Source organism: Alexandromys fortis, unplaced genomic scaffold, assembly GCF_014885135.2.
Source record: "Alexandromys fortis isolate MF-2015 unplaced genomic scaffold, M_Fortis_MF-2015_v1.1 scaffold_21, whole genome shotgun sequence".
Classification (NCBI taxonomy): Eukaryota; Metazoa; Chordata; class Mammalia; order Rodentia; family Cricetidae; genus Alexandromys; species Alexandromys fortis.
In genome coordinates, this window is record NW_026067905.1 from 12,628,425 (window position 1) to 12,647,747 (window position 19,323).

Sequence of the window (19,323 nt, forward strand, 5' to 3'; positions counted from 1 at the left end):
AGGCAGCCCTCGTCCCACGCAGGCTGCCTTTTCGGACTCAGGAAGTTGAGTCGGTCCCCTCGCAGCCACACTGGAGGAGGGTTGCAAAAGAGCCCCAGACCAGGTGGCTGGAGAAGCGCCGCGGGTACCCAAGCGCCGGGGAGGGGGGCGTGGTAGTGGGCGTTGCCCGGCGCCGCAGGACCACCAATGGCATCCAGAAGCTCGGGGCGATGCGCGTGACGCAGCCGCGGGCTGGGAGGTTGGGGCGGAGAACGGGGGTGGGTGCCGGCTCTTTATCTTCCTCCGCAGCCCGGCTGGCGGCGTTGCGGACCCGCGTAGGGACAGCGTTCCGCAGCGACCCTCCCGCGGCTGACCTACCGCCCCGACCGCCGCAGCTGCCCTTGAGCCGCAGGTAACCCCAAGCTTCCGCTCCGCTCCTCCTTTGCTGTCCAGGTCCACCCTGAGCCCAAGAGGAAGGGGACTTCGGTGGCGGCGACGTTCCGGCTCTGCGGGCCTGGCCTGGGCCGGACTGTCCCGCCGCGACGCTGCCTGTCGCCGGGGGGAGGGCGGGAAAGTTACCCGTAGCCATCCGGATGACCGGCAGCCTTTTCAATATCAGTGATGGCTTCGATGTCCCCCGAATCATGTGGTGTCTCGCAAGCCAGTCAGTAATAAAGAAAGTTGAGAATTAGAAGTCATCGCATTCTTTGAAAAGCGACACCAAAAAATGTGCTCAGGAAGTCAGTTTTTTCCTGATGTGGGCGGGGGGTGGAGTGGGATGTGTGTGAGGGGAAAGATGGCACTACCAGACATCAGACTGTGGGCCGGGGCGCCAAAACCTTTAGTCAAGCTCGTGTTCTGTTTTTAAGTAGCAGGAGGGAGTTGTTAAGTTTGTCTTTGATCTTAAGTGTTAATAGGCATGTAGCTTAAGCGATATATAAATTTAGGGATTGTTTGTGAGAAATTACTATAAGCTCCCTGCCCTGCATTTTCTATAAAAGTTGTTGGTCACTGTAATATTTAAGTAGTTGCTACTCTTTCCCTTCAAACTACTTGTCTTCTTCGTTAATGCAGAATCCAACTTGAATATTTTTTTTCTCTTGTTTGCTTTCAAGTGGGAAATATAAATGATTTGTTAAAAGCCAGCTCAGACTGTGGGAGTGGGGATTGCAAAGAGCTCTGATGCTGGGAAGGGTAAGCAGGGGCAGGGTAAACGTGGAGAAGCACACGGCTTAGTGTGTCACGTGCTTGGAACTGGTCAGGGGTTTCACGTTCCTTTAGGACCCAGCCAAGGTGCTGAGTACCTGAGCTCCTGCCGCCTTCAAGCCTGGTGGGTTTTCCAGGCTCCAGCTCCCTTTCTTGTCCCTGGAAAGCTTCCTCTTAACTCTTGGAGCATTTCCCCCAGCCCTTCTGCTCTTTATTCCCCCTTTCTCCTTCTCCCACCACTAAACATTCCTCAAACCAAAGATCACTTCCCTGTGGGAGCCTGCTAGCACTCTGTAAGTCTCCTTACCAGCGGTTAGTTAATCGTGTTTGTAAGGAGACGCTTTGTTTTCTAGTGGGTTTCATGAGGCTAGGCTATCTCTCTTCTCAGGGTAGGGTCTGCTCTGGTCGTGAATAGAACTAGAGTTGGAGGGCCAGAGAAGGAACCTTGAGAAAACATTAACCAGGGACAGTGACTCTTCCTTTTCTTTTTTTTTTCTTTTTAATTTTTTTAAATTTTTTATTTATTTATTTTTTGTTGTTGAAAAAATTTCCGCCTCCTCCCCGCTTCCCATTTCCCTCCCCCTCTCCCCTCTCCATTCCCCCTCTCTCTCGAGCAGTGACTCTTTCTTATGGAAATTCCAATATTCAGACAGGAGGCTTAAGTTTTTTGTTTGTTTGTTTTTTTTTTTTTGTTTTGTTTTGTTTTTTGAGACAGGGTTTCTCTGTAGCGAAGGAGCCTGTCCTGGAACAGGCTGGCCTTGAACTCACAGATTCGCCTAGCCTCTGCCTGCCCAGAGTGCGCCACAACCATCCGGTTTAAGATTTTTTTTCCCCCCACATTGGATAACTAGTTATATTTAATCATTTGTAAATAAAACTCAGATGAGCCGGGCGGTGGTGATGCAGGCTGAGAAACCCTGTCTCGAGAAACCAAAATGACTAAACAAACTCAGATGTAAATAAAATTTGCCCAAGTTCTCCCGTTCTGTCTGGTTAATTGATAGTTCCATGAAAAAGTTGTAGGGTGGGGCAAACCGTTTGTGAAGGGAAGAAGATGAAGACACGCTTTGGATCGTTAATTTCCCCCTCCTTTTCTCCCTGTTTTCCTCCCTCCCATCTTTCTATTGCTAGGATCTTCTGTAGCCCAGGCTGGCCCTATTGCCCAGGCTGGCCTGATGCTGTGTAGGTGAGAATGATCTTAAACTCCTGAGTTCTCCTGCTTAAGTCTCCCAAATGCTAGGATTTAAGGTGTGTACCATTGTATCCGGGGTTGGATTATAAATTCTATCCACAAAGGTTTCTCTCTTCCCCTGGGTGATGGAGGAGTTATTCACCTGTAAGAGGCACCTAGTATTTATTTGTGATACAGTTTTATAGGTTCTTCTGAAATCTCTGTTAATGAGAACACTGGAGGCAAGCTAAAGTTGGCATTTCTTTGGGTCGTGAATCATTTGTTTCTCTAATTCCTTTTATTTACTTTCCTGTTGCAGGGCATTGCATAACTTCCTGTGCAGATTGGTTTCTTACTCTCTTGTCTAATCAGTGTGTTACACTTTATTGCTAGTGTGCGGCTGTGCGCACATATACGTACATACCCCTGTAGTGAGTACGGAGGCCAGAGGGCTACTTGCTGTAGTTAGTTTTCTTTTACCTTTATGTGGCTTCCGGGGATTCAGCTTGGGTTGCCAGGCAGCACACAGGCATTTTTATCCACTCAGCTATCCTGCCAGCCCCACTGGTCAACTTTGTCACCTAAAAGGAAGATAGTTCCATCACCCAAATACATCTTTGCAATGGGGTGGAAATGTTTGTGGTGACTCAGGCCTAGAACTTTGGGGCAGAGAGGCAGGCAGATTGGAGTTTGGTTAGCCAGGGCTACGTAGTGAGACCGCCTCTCAAAAACAAACAAACAAACAAACAAATAAATAAAACAAAACCCCAAACACACAGAACACACCAGCGATGGATCAGGAATGTAAATGTTTAGTGAACTGGTGGTACCCCTCCTTTGGCGCCCAGCACCGCGGATGGTGCTTGTTTTCCTTCGCTGCTGGACCTTGTGAGAACCGTTCTATGTTCTGTTCTCAGTTCCTCAACACATTTTGCAACCTACTCCCATACATTTGCCTTAGTGGAACCAACTGTATACGTAGTTAGTAAAAAATTACTCACTGTTAGCACATCTCCACATTGTGAAATAGCAGTCACAAGTTCCACCCTCTTTTTTAAATAACCTTTAATATAGATATGTATTATATATATTTTTTTCTCCTTCCTTCCTTCCTTCCTTCCTTCCTTCCTTCCTTCCTTCCTTCCTTCCTTCCTTCCTTCCTTTTTTTGGTTTTTCAAGACAGGGTTTCTCTGTGTAGCTTTAGGGCCTGTCCTGGAACTAGCTCTTGAGACCAGGCTGGCCTCAAACTCACAGCTATCCGCCTGCCTCTGTCTCCTGGGGATTAAAGGCATGCACTACCACCACCCGATTATGTGTATTATATATATGTGTGTGTGTGTGTTTGTGTGTAAAACAAAACAAAACCTTGCTAAAAAAAAGTCACATACCACCCTTCCTTTTGTGTTTGTACTCTACTTGAATTTACCGTGATCTTGACCCCAGAGAATCCCTCTGAATCCCCCCCCCCAACTCCCCGTACCCTGACCCCACCCCCGACAGCATTCTTTGCTCCTTGTTCTCCTTTAATCTCTTTGCATTTTGTCTTTTTGCTGTTAACTTTTTAAATGCTTCGTAATACTTAGCCATCTATAAGATTGTTAGTATTTACTGCTTAGCATATTAGATAAGAGCTATGTAAATAGAAGCCTGTATAGTTCCTAGGTGACCTGCCTGGGACGTGTCCTGAACTTGTGCTTAGCCTTAGCTGTCGGTGTGCACTGATGTGTCCCAGATCCCTGTCTTCAGTGCTGACTTGTGTGTTCAGCTGGCCTTTATAAAAGACCTTGGATGGCCTACAGGCCTGTAATGTTGGGCTTATCTATTCTCTCTTTGCATAATACATAATGGCATAATTGCGTAATGCTATTCCTAGCCTTTCTGAATTAGCATACTCACTTGGGGTCTGTGACCAGCTACTTTCTACCCATAGCCAGCCACACCTCAAAGACTTCTCTAGTCATTTGTAAGCTTATCTGATCTTTCTTATCTCTTCCTTCATTTATTTTACCAATAAACACGTGTCATGTGAGTCTTCAGGCCCTGCAGCTTTGTCTTGAGCTCATTGTTGGCACTGCTGCTGAACCTGCTTTTCTTTAACACATCCTTCTCTTTGGTTCTGAGTGTCTTCCTCAAGGTAAATAACAAATCCTTCTTTGAGAACACCTTTTTGCTTTTTGTGTTGGGGACTGAATGGAGGGCCTCCCATGTGCTAGACAGATGAACTGCCTTTGAAGTTCACTCTGAGATCCCAACCTTCCTTTTTAACAAGTGTGATTTGAGAGGGAGAAGAAAAGGGAAAACAGAAAGACTAGAAAGGGGTGCGTACTCAAAATCAGAGCACTCTGGAGGCAGAGGCAGAAGGATCTCTGCAAATTCTAGGCCAGCCAGGTCTACACAGGGAGATACTCCACTTCCCTGCCTCCCCCTCTCATCCCCACATATTTTGTGCATATAAAGCATAAATATTAAAACAATAGCTGTTTCTTTTTTTTTCTAGCATTGATAAGCATTGCACTGGGATACTTTCTTATGTTTTGAGGAATAAACTTTAATCTGGCATTTGGTTTTAATAATTTTTTATATGTATGGGTGTTTTGCCTATAGAGGCCAGAAGAAGGCATCAGATCCTCTGGAACTGAAGTTACAGATGGTTGTGAGCTACTGTGAGGGTGTTGGAAATTGAACCTTAAGTCTCAGCAAGAGTAGTAAGTGCTCCTAACTACTGAGGCGTCTGTCTCTCCTGCCTCGACACTTATTTTTCAATTTGTTTATTTTACTTTTTTTTTTTTTTCCGGGAAGAGGGGGTTGAGACAGGGATTCTCTGTACCTTTGGAGCCTGCCCTGGCACTTGCTTAGTAAACCAGGCTGGCCTCAAAGTCACAGAGATCTGCTTGCCTCCCAACTGTTGGGATTAAAAGTGTGTACCACTACTTCCCAGCTATTATTTTACTGTCCTTTATTTTTAATGTGTGTGTGTGTGTGTGTGTCTATAAAATTCCCTCAAGTTCTTAAAAACATTGTATATATGTGTATGCATGTCTTCAAACTTGCTCAAGGAAGCACTTTACCCACAGGCTCCCAACCCTCAGTTTTATGTCTTTGATACATTTTGGGCTTAAATTTTGCCTAGATTGTGAGATGAGGGCCTGTCTTGGCCTTTTCGGGTATTTGAAGTTTTTCTTTTTATTCTATCATTGGGGGGTGTGAGTCGATTTCTCTTCACTTTGTCAGTCATCACTGAGAAAGGCGTGTGACCCGTTACAGCATAGCAAGTGGTTGTGACTCTGACTCAGCTCTTTGCTCTACAGCTTTGGTTCATTTACCAGGGCGTAGGAGGAGAGAGACGCTTGTTGGTTCCTGACCGCTTAGCCCCGAAATAGTCACACAAAAACTGTATTAATTAAATCACTGCTTGGCCCATTAGCTCTAGCTTCTTATTGGCTAACTCTTACATATTAATTGAACTCATTTCTATTAATCTGTGTATGGCCACGTGGCTGTGGCTTACCAGCTAAAGTTCTGGCTAAAGTTCTGGCGTCTGTCTCCGGAGGGGGCTACATGGCTTCTCTCTGACTCCTCCCTTCTTTCTCCCAGCATTCAGTTTAGGTTTCTCTGCCTTCCTCTATTCTACCCTATCAGGCCAAACCAGTTTTCTTTATTCATTTATGGTAATCACAGCATTCAGAGGGGAATCCCACATCACCAGGGAAAAGACAAGTTATCTGCTAACAGGATTCTCCTGTGTTTATGCATGTATGGTTTATTTGCGGTGTGTGTACTGGTGCTGCCAGAGATAGGTTGTCTGGTCTCCTGGAGCTGGAGTTGCAGGTGGTTGTGAGCTATCTGACAGAGGTTCTGGGAACCAAAATGTGTCGCATGGAAGAGCAATAGGAACCTTGACCTCTGAGACTTCTCTCTAGCCCTTCAAAGCTCTGTCAATGACATCCTTTCTCTTGAAACCGTTATTTGATTACTGATCTAGCCTCTCTTTGAACTCTAGATGCTTGCATTTATTACTACTGACGTGGTAACCATACCCTAACTTGTGGTGTTGTGTGTGACTGTTCCTAAGAGATGTAAAATGAACATCTGCTTCCAAACTGGACTAGCACCAGCAGCCTGAGGGAATGATTCAATCGAGTTTGTCTAGAAGGTACACAGAATTTACTAGGGATTGTGGAAGGAGCTGTGGACAGCTAAAGATAGATGTGTCTCCCCTCCTCCATCCCCAGCCCCTGTTGGAAAGTCGGCAGCAGAGTTGGTGCAAACCTGGCTTGAGAGCAGAGCCCAGAGGTGACTGCAGGTTCACACACCATAACTCTCAGACAACCGTGGGGTACCGCACTGGGGGTGACTGCAGCAGACTCAGCCCTGTATAAAGCACAGACCAGTGTACTGTGGGAGTCACTTGTATGCGTGCTTCATCATAGCCCTTCTGCTGTCTGGGAAGACACTTCAGTCTTGGGGAGAGTGGCTTGCAGAACTGTCAGATGGTGGCTTGTGGAAGATGGGGTTCCTCTGGCTAGGAATCAGAGGACTCTCCTTATTACGTACCGCTGTCATCATCTGATGTTGTTTTTGTTTTTGTTTTGAAGCAGGGTCTCTCTATATGGCTATTCCGAAAGGCAGATAGACCCAACTGCCCTCAAATTCACAAAGATCCCCTGCTGATGTTAAAGGCTTAAGCCATCATGCCCGGCTCTCCTGCTGTTCTTAAGTTTTCAAGTGATCAGCCAGTGCTTTGCTCAGCTGAATTGTTCATTGGGAATGGGGGCTTTGTCTAAAAAGGCCTTTGAAACTAGCCAACATGTGAGAGCGGCTAATTTCTGTCAGTTTGCTGCAATATCTTATATTCAAAAAGTATTAAAGCTGATTAAAATAAAATCAGAGACAGACAACATATCATTTTTTACCTCTCTTAGGCATAGTAATCATATGAAATTGAACTAGCCAGATAATTTAGTTCAAAGCTTTTAATTTTTAAATGAAATTAAATCTTTTTGTGATACCATAATTCGAATTCAGGGTGTCAGTCATGTATGCTAGGCAAGTGCTGTACCCCTGAGCTTCATTCCCCACCTTTTCCAGATTTTTTTTATTGATTTTTATTGAGCTCTACATTTTTCTCTGCTCCTGCCTCTTCCCTCTTCTTCAACCCTCCCCCCAAGGTCCCCATGTTCCCAATTTACTCAGGAGATCTTGTCTTTTTCTACTTTCTACTTCCCAGGTAGATTAGATCTATGTAAGTCTCTCTTAGTATCCTCATGGTTGTCTAAGTTCTCTGGGATTGTGGTTTGTAGGCTGGCTTTCTTTGCTTTTTGTTTCCTTTTTCAGATTTTTAACCAACACATGCACACCCATGATGTGCAGTGGTATTGTGCTGTGTACTGATCTGTCAGGACAGGGGCTTGTCCACGAATCACTCCTTCCTGTGGGGAGCATTCAGCGTCTTTATTCCTGGTCCTTCTTTCCTAGGCAGCTCGATGGTGGGAGAAGAAAAGATGTCACTAAGAAACCGGCTGCTAAAATCTGGTGAAAATCCCGAGCAAGATGAAGCCCAGAGAAATCTCTTGGAAACCCAGAGAAATGGTGAGGTTTTTACTGTTTCTGAGGTAAATTAATGAACCAGAAAACGAGCTCACTGTTCCAGGGCATTTCTTGCAATTTTTTACTACAAATGTGTGTACTGGTGGTTTTATAGATCTGATAGTAAGTTCATATTAATTTAGTGATAACTGGAGAGGTGGTTCTGAACTCTAGTTCCAGGGACTCTGCTGCCCTTGTCTGGCTTCTGAGAGCCTTGCACACACAGGGCACACGGCATACATGCAGACAAAATATCCTGGGTTTCCATTGCTGTGAGAAAACACCATGACCAAAAGGCAAGTTGAGGAGGAAGAAGTTTATTTGCTTACACTTCAGCATTGCTGTTCACCACTGAAGGAAGTCAGGGCTGGAACTCAAGCTGGGCAGGATCCTGGAGGGCGGGCTCTGATGCAGAGGCCATGGAGGAGTGCTGCTTACTGCCTTGTTTTCCTTGGCTTGCTTAGCCTGTTTCTTATAGAACCCAGGACCAGCAGACCAGGGATGGCACCGCCCACCATGGGCTGGGCCCTCCCCAATTGATCACTAAATGAGAAAATACCTTATAGCTGGATCTCATGGAGGCATTTCCGCATCTGAGGCTCCTTCCTCTGATGACTCTAGCTTGTGTCAAGTTGACACACGAAACCATCCAGTACACATCTGTACACATAAAATAAAAGTAAATACATAAAAATTAATTCAACAAACATTTCTACTGTGTTTTAGATATTATCCATTCATTCAGCCAGCCTAGCCTACCAGTAATTATGGAAATGTCTTGATGGATCTTTGGTTATAGTAGTGATCAATACATGTTCAATACATGTGTTCTCATTTATGGGGCTTTGAGTTAAGTGAATGGTAGAGTCCTCAAAATCATGAATAGCCGGGGGTGTAATTCACTGAGACCCTGGGATTGTTCCCAGCATAACAACAACAACAACAACAACAAAACCCAAAAAGACAAAACAAAAACCCCACATAACTGAATTACTATAAATAAGTATAATCTCAAAGTTGCTAATTTTTGTTTTGTTTTGTTTGTTTTTCAAGACAGGGCTTCTCTGTACCTTTGGAGCCTGTCCTGGAACTCACAGAGGCCACCTGCCTCTGCCTCCCACGTCCTAGGATTAAAGGCGTGCGCTGCCACTGCCCAGTGACTAGTTATTCTTACAATAGAATGAACAAAGATCGAGTAAGGAGCAGGGTCTGAACTGACGTCTAAACCCTAGGAGAGAGGGCGATTAGGGCATTTATTTGCTTAGTGCACGGAGAGCACAATGCAGCTCTTGTCGAGGTCGAGGCGTGTGGTTAAGAATGGTAGCTGCAGAGAAGCCGCCCTCGTGATGTCATCTGCCATCGGGTTGTTTATTTTTTGCAGTGACATTTGTTTAGTTTTGCTTTTGCAGGGATTTGAAACTCAAGACAGGTTTGGTTAACAAATAGGAGAGGGACTTCTGGAGAAGAGGTTGTCTTTGGCATCCTCAGACTTCTTTTCATAAAGAGGCTCTCTCTCTATTTAGCCTTTTGTACTTTAATTGCAAGTATCGGCAGCCAGATCGCACCAGGACTGTGAATGAGGCTGTTTAGTTGGTGTAATGAGGTTTATTGACAGACCCAGCTATTTATTGCCTACATATCGCACGTGGTCGAGTCCTGGTGTGCTGCAAAGAGTGAAGCAGTCTTCTTCCCTCGTATTCATGGTCGTAGTCTGGGTGCTCTCCTCGGCCTGGATTCCCACGAATTAGGTTTCCATTTATTTTTTTCTAGTGCTAATACTTAGAGACAGAAAAGGTATGACTGAAACTGTCTGTCAGCATCATCACACACTATTTATTCTCCTTATATTTTGTTTTTTAAAAGCTGTTTTGTTTTGTCAAAGGGCTTTTCTATGTAGTCTTGCTCCATCTCCCAAGTGCGGGGTTTAGAGACATTCGGCACCCAGCCCAGTTCTCGTGCAGGGCTTCCTGCTTGCTCGGCAAACATTCTCTTGAGCTAGATCCACAGCCATGAGTTGGAACCATCCTAGGTTTTAATACAGCTGTTACAGAATTATGTTGTTTCGCTTAAATTAAGCTGTGTGGCACCCTCCTTAGTGAAGGTAGTGCTGATGGAAAAGAAAGCGTTTCTTCACGTTAATGTTTGCGGAATGTGGATGAGTAAACTGTGACCTTTGAATTGCATTGGCTTGAAGGCCTTTCAGTGTGGCCGAATAGCCAGGCCAACCAGGGAGCTTGCTGCTTCATCTCACATGCATTGAGTTAAATTTAATTTTAATAGGATTCTTGGTGGTTCATATACAGGTTAAGATTTGAGGTACCGCTTTTATTCATTTATTAGTTTTTCTTGAGACAGGGTCTCATGTAGGCCAAGCTGGGTTGTAACTTGTTATGTATTTGAAGTTGGCCTTGAACTTCTGCTCCTCCTGCTTCTACCTCCCAAGTGTTGGGATCGTGGGTGTGCACCATCATCTTGAGACATAGCTTTTAGTGTGTCACATTTCATCTGGGGTGTGAATGAGAATCTTCCTTGAATGAAGAAATGATCCAATACAGTAGCTTGAGCTCTGAGTCAGAATCTCCTACTGGGGCCCCAGGTGTGAAGTGTGAAAGAACTCGCTAGATGGTTCCCCGAGGTGTGAAGTGTGTGAGCCTGCGAGATGGTACCGATTGGGCTTTGCGGTCAGATACCACTGCTGTGAAGAACGGTGATGTCCTGACTTCATTAAACTTTACCACAGGCTTAGTGGCACTGCCTGTAATCCTAGCACTCAAGAGGCAGAAGCAGGTAGATCTCTGTGAAGCCATAGTGACCCCAAAGATAATAATGTTGGGGGACTGAGATGGCTTAGTGCCTAAAAGTGCTCCCTGCTCTTGCATAGGACCTGTATTTAGTCCCAGCTCCATATAACGCCTTTCGACCATCCTAACCCCAGCTCTAGGGAATCTGACTCTTCTGATTTCCTCAGGCACATCTCAGTGCACAGACACACACATGCACAGTGCACATACACATGACACAGTGCACAGACATACATGTTCATAGTGCATAGATAAAACATTCATATATGTAAAATAAATCTAAAATAAATAAAAAAAATACTTGTATGTGTATGAGGCAGAGGCAGGGAGGCTAGCCAAGATTATACAGTGAGACCAGGTCTCAGCAAATACTCAGAGTAGAGAGGGTTGTACAGGGAGAGGGTTGTACAGACCTAAGGTGGTGTGGGCTTCTCAAGAGTGTCTTATATCCTTATCTGTGATCTCGGTGGCCACTGAGGTCCTCCAGAGAGTTTCTCAGGCACTTTTCCCTCCTCTTTTCCAGTAAATGAGATCACAGGGTTTCCTGAGGTGCCTTGGGTAGATTATTATCTGATAAGTAAACCACTGGTCATAAAGGCTGCTCAGGGAGTTCAGACCCGCTTTACCACGGAGAAGTTTACATTCTTTTTCTTGAGCTGCCGGAGAATCGCATGTTTTTTTAAATTTTTATTTTTATTATTTATGTATTTATTTATTTGTTTGTTTGTTATGTATACAATATTCTATCTGTGTGTATGCCTGCAGGCCAGAAGAGGGCACCAGACCTTATTACAGATGGTTGTGAGCCACCATGTGTTTTGCTGGGAATTGAACTCAGGACCTTTGGAAGAGCAGGCAATGCTCTTAACCTCTGAGCCATCTCTCCAGCACCGAGAATTGCATGTTTACATCTATGAAAGGATCTTCTGTTCCTAAGCGTGATTTGGTGCTCTTTGAGCAGCCTTTCGTGGGTTTTCAAGGCACTGTTTGTCTGTAGCTCTGGCTGTCCTGGAATTCTGTGCAGAGCTATAGATCTGCCTGTCTCGGTCTTCCGAGCACTGGGATTAAAGTCGTGTGTGACCACCCTGACTGAACATTCTTATTGGAACTGTCCCTTCAAGGGACATATTCTGTCAGCAACCTTTACGGATAATTTTAATTGTGCTGAAAGTTTTATTTTTAAGGTTTATTTTATTTTTATTTATTTGTGTGTGTGGGGGGGGGGTATGTGCATGCGTGAGTGCAATTGCCAACAGAGGTAGAGGCAGGAGAACCGAGAGTTCAAGCCTGAGTTCATCTATGTAGCAAGTTTGAGGCTAGCCTCGGATAACCGAGGCTTTGTCTCAGAAAAGCAAACAAACAAAAAACCAAAACCAAAAACCTGCAAAAAACAAAACCATAGACACAAAACCCATATGGACATGGTGATGGCTTTGAAATGACTCTTAATTTCATCTCTTCATGGCAAGAATGTTAAAGCTAGGATGAAGGTGGTCTAAGAAAATGATTAGTGGGATGTTTTTGAAAAAAAAAATCGGAAGGTTAAAAAATGTTTATGTACTGTGTATGAGCATTTTGCTTGCATGTATGAATGTGAACCACATGCGTGCTTGGTACCAGCAGAGGACAGAAGAGGTCATTGGATCTCCTAGAATTGGAGGTACAGATGGTTGTGAATCACCATGTAGGTGCTGGGAATTGAACCTGGGTCCTCTACAGAGTACTCTTAACCACTGAGCCAACTCTCCAGCAATAACGAGAAACTTAAAATCAGTCTGGGCTTCAGTTGGCAACAGAAACTTGCTAGTTAGTGCCTCTGCATTAGGTAATTCTGGACTTGCTGCGGGCAGACAAACCTGTAAAACGGCCGTCACCGTGCAGCCCTCCATGGTCACCAGCAGGAGCACACTTGCTCAAGCTTAAGATTTTTGTGTATTCCTGGGCCACTGGGAGTGTTAGAAGACATGGTTTTAACTAGGCTCAGTTGTCTACTGATCACGTGACAATGTGCAAGATGTCTATTTCTTTGAGTCAGCTTATCTATTTTGAACTTAAAAATTGGTACAAACTTCTGCTTTTCTCCCTGTGTTTTAAAAGTTAAATTATTTATGTATGATAATTCTTTACAGGTTGTCAGTGGAGTAATTGATTAGGTGTGTGAGTAGATCTTGACAGTGTTAGCAGTGATTAGACCAAGGTAATTAGCATACCTGTCGCCTCATAATTAGACTCTGTACAAGCTCAGATGTGTCCAATTGTAAGATAAAGATTTAGCGATCCAGAGGTCACAGTGACTGATAGAGAAGGGCAGTGAGAAAGTGAAGGGAAGCCGTCTTTGCAGGACATGCTATAGCGACAGTAAAATTGTACAGGATGGTTGGCTAAGAAGGTTGAATGGGTTGTTGGAAAGAGCTGTTGGTTATTTTAAAATAGTTCATCTCAAAGTCAGGATTTTATTAGTGTGATTTTGTTTTTTGTTACTCTAAACCAAATATACTTTTATATGACTTCCATTTTAACTTTGCTTTTGTTTTTCAAGACAGTCCTCGAACTCACAGAGATCCGCCTGCCTCCCGAGTGCTGGGCTTAACCGCGAGTGCTACCTGGCTCCCTTTTCATTTTTAAAATTACTTTTCAAATTAACACACCAAGAAATGGTTTTCATTTCTTTTTTTAATTATTTGTTATGTGTGTGTGATGTGCATGTGTGCGTGTGGGTGCACACGTGCCATAGCAGGGGTGGAGGGCAGAGGACGGCTTGTGGGAGCTGTAGCGCTCGGGCTTTGAGACAGCATCTTACCCTAGAGCCCAGGCTGACCTTGAACTCTATCTAGGTGAACTTCCTTCCTGCTTCATCCCCCACTCCCCCCCACCCCCAGTGTGGCAGCACAGCGCTGTGGCCTTTGCATGGGGTCAGGAGACAACTGTGGGAGTCGGTGCTCTCATTCTACAGTGTGGGTCCTGGGAAGTCAAACTCAGGTCGTCAGGCTCGGCAGCACCTTCACCAGCTGAGGCACCTTATCATCCCCCAGCTCTGGTTTGTTGTTTTGTTTTCCGAGACAGGGTTTTTCTGTGTAGCCCTGGCTGTCCTAGAACTCATTCTGTAGACCAGGCTGACCTTGAACTCAGATTCACCTGCCACCACCTCTGGGTCCCCCAGCTTGGATTTAACAATGTGTTTCCTATTAAGATGGCACTGGGTCACAGTCTCAGCAAGGCCGTAGATGGGCTGAGAGCTGGCCTAGGCCTGCGGGTAGGCTGCAAGTTTCTTCTCACCAGGCTTCCTGGTTTACCTTCTGGATGAGGTGTGGCCAGCACCCAGCCACACTTCCTGTGTCTCTCTCTGCATTTGCCAGCTGTCTGCCACACATGAAGGATTTCTGAAACTCTTCCTTTTTAGAATAGAGTCTGTTTTTTTTAAAAGGTGTATTTATTCATGTACTGTGGGTATGAGTGCTCTGTCTTCATGCACACCAGAAGGAGGAGTCAGATCCCATTGTAGATGGTTGTGAGCCACCTTGCTGGGAATTGAACTCAGGACCTCTGGAAGAGCAGTCAAGTGCTCTTACCTGCTGAGCCCTCTCTCCAGCCAGGCCTGTTTTCTATCATTTTGATACTTTCCTACTATGCCATAGAAGCAGATTCCAGTCTGCCCACTTAACTACAAGTTTTATTTTGTAACCTTTTTGTATGTTTGTTTTTGTTTTTTGAGACAGGGTTCTGAGGCAGATCTGACTGTCTCTGCCTCCCAAGTGCTGGAACTAAAGACTTGTGCCACAACGGCCTGGCCTTTATTTTGTAACTTTTAATAAGCCTTATTAGACAAGCTGTGCTGTCACCACCTATAGTCCTAGAATTTGTGAGCTGTATGCAGGCAGAGCTTGAGTTTAAGGCTAGCCTGGGCTATGTAAGATACTGTTAGAAAACAAATCAAAGTTTTACTTAACTGGGCACTATGGCTTGTGTCAGTAATGCAGACTGAGGCGGGAGGATTACTGTGAGTTTGAGGCCAGCCTGGGCTATGTAGTTAGTGAGTATCACCTTAGTCAGCACTGATTTACCATGCAACTGGTAACCTAGAAAACAAGTATATAATATCTTCCTTTTGGCAAAAAACATTAAATACAATATTGTAAAGTGATGAGATTTTGGCATTTAATCCATGTAACATGAGGGTCTGCTTGTTGGGGTTTCTGTTCTGCTTAGTTCCCACGGCCGTTAGGCCCCAAGGAAAAATTACAGAGTTCTACATTAGATATAAACTGATTGGCCCATTAGCTCAGGCTTCTTATTAATTCTTATAACTTATATTAGCCCATTATTTTAGTATATGTTAGCTACATGGCTCAGAACCTTTTTCAGCAGGGCCAGTCACATCCTGCTTCTGCGGTGGTCTGGGCAGGACTGGGAGGAATGGTCTCCCTTCTTCCCAGAATTCTCCTATTCTTCTTGCCCCACCTCTACTTACTGTCTGGTTGTCCCACTTTTACTTCTTGCCTGGCTACTGGCCAATCACCGCGTATTTAAAACATAATTGACAGAATACAGAATTGTCCCACACCGATCCAGGTTAAATTCCCAGAAATCCAACAAGTCTTTATGTTATTTTCTTCTCTCTGGAAAAATCTTAGCATATACTTACCATAATTTTTCTTTATCATTTGAGACTCTATCGATCTATACATATATGTGTATATACATAAAATACCCACTAATAATATACATATAATAAAATATGCAACGTATACACATAAAGTATGTATATATTAAATATCTGATTTATTTTATTTTATTTTATTTGCATTGCTCAGAGGGTTCAAACTCAGGGCCTTAGCCCAAGCATTCTACCACTGAACTATATACTCCCAGCTCCTTAGCTCAAATATTGACTCTGTTACAGTTCCTTATACACACACATACAGAGTGCCCCGTGCTCCTGTAGGCCTTCTTTTACACACACACACACACACACACACACACACACACACACCCCACCCCGTGATCCTATAGGTCTGAGTATTCTGTTTGTGTACTTGCTCTAAGAGTCCGAAGGAAGAGTTTCGTGTGTACAAAGCGAGTTTGGAACTAATAAACGATGTCATCTATGTAGCAGCACGGTTGTCCTAGTTCTGACGTGAGATAGAAGTTCAGGGAGCAGGTGTGGTGAAGATCAGCAGGAAAGGTGTAGCTTAGGTTTTCAAACCACATTAAAGTAAGATTTTTGATACCTCAGGAATAGGATGTAAATTAAATTTTTTTTTTTATGGTGTGTAAGTGTGTAACCTCAAGGTCAGGAAACTTTCAGGAGTCAATTCATTCCTTCTAGCACTTTGGTCCTGGAATTGAACTCTGGTCCTCAGGCTTGGTGGCAGGCAGGCACTTTACCTGTGATCTGTCTCACTGACCAAAAGAATTTTTACTAGACAGGTGCAACAACCAATTTAGCATAGCCTATGAATAGTCTTTAGATGGATCTGTTAAATGTAGTAAATTTATCAATGTTAGCTAACATTTATTCATGAAGAATAAATATTGCAAGTCTAATTTTTTCGTTCTTTTTGTCTTTTTGTCTTTTTTTTTTTTTTTTTTAGACAGTCTCATTGTATTTAAGACTGTCCTGGGTCTTGCACCTTTAATCCCAGTACCCAGGAGGCAGAGGCAGGTGGCAGAACTCTGAGTTCAAGGCCCACACGGTCTGCATAGGGAGTTTCAGGCCAGTCAGCAGTACACAGTGAAGCATTGTCTAAATAAGTAAACTCTTTTTATGACAGTGCTAATGTCTTTAGTTTTTCCAACCCCACCCTCGTCCCCTGCCTCTTCTTCCCTCCCCCTTCCCTCTTGGTTCTGTTATCTGGAATGTCTTAGGGTTGGCAACCAGGAGCTTCTCCTTCCTTCTTGAACTCTCTCTGCTGGAACTGTTGAAGACCTTGGCTGGTTCTGTGACCTTCCAGGGAGAAATTAGAGTTATCTGTTGGCAGTCTGGGGACACATCTTGAGTTTGCTTTCAAATAAACACACTTTAAGGTTTTTGAGATAACAAAAGTTTAGGTTGCGAAATCCACTGAAGTGTTGCAAGATTTCAGGGAGACTGTTCTGTCTTTGAAGTAGAGACAGACACCTTTCCTTTATGTCCAGAATCCTGCGGATGTGACCGTCCCACGGGTGTGACCGTATGAGTTCTTAGCTATAACAGGCCTCGGTCTTGCCATTCTGTAAGGCACCAGACCCTGGGTGCTCTGTGAAAGGACCACATTCTGTGTGGCAGCCAAGAATCCATGTGCCTGTCACGTATTCCTTAGCGTTCTAGTTTCATTTTATCTTTTGTTCCTGTGGTTTTGGAACAGCTTTGCAATGAATCCTTTTAAGATTTTTTTAAAAATTTTAATTGTAGGGGCTGGAGAGATGGCTCAGTGGTTAAGAGCATTGCCTGCTCTTCCAAAGGTCCTGAGTTCAATTCCCGGCAACCACATGGTGGCTCACAACCATCTGTAATGAGGTCTGGTGCCCTCTTCTGGCCTGCAGACATACACACAGACAGAATATTGTATACATAATAAATAAATAAATATTTAAAAAAAATTTAATTGTATTTTTTTTGGTTTTTCGAGACAGGGTTTCTCTGTAGCTTTGGAGCCTGTCCTGGAACTCCCTTTGTAGACCAGGCTGGCCTCGAACTCAGAGATCCCCCTGCCTCTGCCTCCCGAGTGCTGGGATTAAAGGCGTGCGCCACCACCGCCCAGCCTTAATTGTATTTATGTATGAACATGTGTGCACATGTGAGTGCAAATGCCCTGGAGAAAGGGACAGGCAGTTATGAGCAGCCTGACAGGCTGGGAACTAGCGTGGGTCCTTTGCAAGCACTCTTAACCCCAGAGCCTTGAAGCCTCCAGTCCCAGTCTTAAAAATAAGTTTTTCATCCTTAACACTTTACTCAGTGTCTTCATAGTCCCTAGTGAAGATCTGTTCTGGGACCTGACTTGTGAACCCGCACCTGTGTCTGTAAGCATCTTAGCTGCTCGTGTGTCTTTCCAATGGGCACTGTCGTGTCGTGCACTGGAGTGTGTGCATTCTTCTTTATATTTGATTACTTTCGACCTCATGGTTTATTGCTGTTTGAGAGTCAACTTAAAATTCTGTTTTAAACATTCAGTTATTTTTATTTCTCTTAGGTCGCATTACCATGAAACAGTTGATAGCGAAGAAGAGGCAGTTGGCAGCAGAAGCAGAGGTAGGTATCTTTTTTTTTTTTCAGAAGCAGAAATTGGGGCTTTAGGTAAAGGTAACAGTTTAAATATTCCTCATTTATTTTATAGGTTTTATGTGTCTGTGGTCTTCACAGTCTTTATTTTATTTTGTTTATGTTATCGTGCGCGTGCGCATGTGTGTGTGTGTGTGTGTGTGTGTGTGTGTGTGTGTGTGTGTGCGCGCGCGCGCGCTGGGCGCATAGATGGAGGTCAGATGTCTTGCCGGAGTCGGTTCTCTCAGTTCCCCTGTGGGTCCCCGGGATTGAACTCAGGTTGTCAGACTCGGCAGCGAGCATTTTACCAGCAGAACCGTCTCTCTGGCCCAGCCCCATTTCTGGTTTATTTTTAATCTTTGGAGACTCCTGTCTAATCCAGGCTGGTTTGGAACTATAGCTCCCCCTGCCTGCGTTTCCTGAGTGCTGGGATCACAAGTGCCTGCCACCTCTTCCTACTTGTTGAAGACCTGTCTGCCTTTCTTATAAGGAAGTGAGATCTGTCACTCTCCCGCTCATAAGAATGCACGTGGCCCTTCTCTCTGCTCGCCACGACGGCTGGTTAGATGTGCCTGGGAGCACTTTGTGAAGAGTCCTGGCATAGTTCCTACTACGTCTGCTTCTGTTAGGTGTGCTGTCGGGGATGGTGAGATCATTTTAAAATCTAGTGTGGAGCCATTTTAAATGTGGATGGACTGTCCTATGAACCATATAGACTAGGCAGTGCCTTTAAATTTTCTAATAATATATAATTTAAATTTGACCGTGTTAAAATTTTCCCTTTCCCAGTGAGGTCACGATCAAAGTTCATTGGCAAAATTGAAGATATGCTCAGTATCCAATGCCTGTTTTAGTTTTTAAGTTCCCTTTAAAGGCCAAGGGGATGTTCCCTTTCATCTGATTTGTTTGAAATGCCGCACTTTCTTGGGTCTAGGATGGATGATGCTGTTACTGGAAATATCAGTACAAGAATTTATTAGTTTCAAATTCGTAGAGTACTCTTCACACACACCCCCTAAGTGCGCTTGTGACGTCTACTGAGCTGCTTTAGAAAGTGGTGTTCAAAAGTGGTTAAAGTACATTTTGTGTGTTCTGTGTTTGTTGTGGGACGTATGGGGGTGTTACACACGCGTGGGGAGGTCAGAGGAGAGTTGTGGCATCGGTTCCCTCCTCCCATCGTGTGGGTCCCAGGGACTGAAGTCAGATTTTCAGGTGTGACAGCAGGAGCTACACCATCTTTCTGGTTCAGACAGTGTCTTTTCTGACTAGTACTTCATTGCTCCAATATAAGGCCCTATTTAAAGACTTATTAGCCCAGGTGGGTGGCACATACATGCCTATAA

The 19,323-nt window shown here is 44.4% G+C and overlaps 1 protein-coding gene across 1 annotated transcript in view; it reads left to right on the top strand.

The window, feature by feature from the left end:
• Positions 1-240: 240 nt before the first annotated feature.
• The window catches only part of Soat1 (sterol O-acyltransferase 1), a 46,981-nt gene continuing 27,898 nt past the window's right edge, over positions 241-19,323 (top strand). The window contains exons 1-3 of the mRNA XM_050135328.1: positions 241-391; positions 7,832-7,945; positions 17,913-17,971. Of these exons, the coding sequence (XP_049991285.1) occupies positions 7,840-7,945; positions 17,913-17,971 (165 nt within the window). The 5' untranslated portion in view covers positions 241-391; positions 7,832-7,839. The remainder of the gene's footprint in view (positions 392-7,831; positions 7,946-17,912; positions 17,972-19,323) is intronic.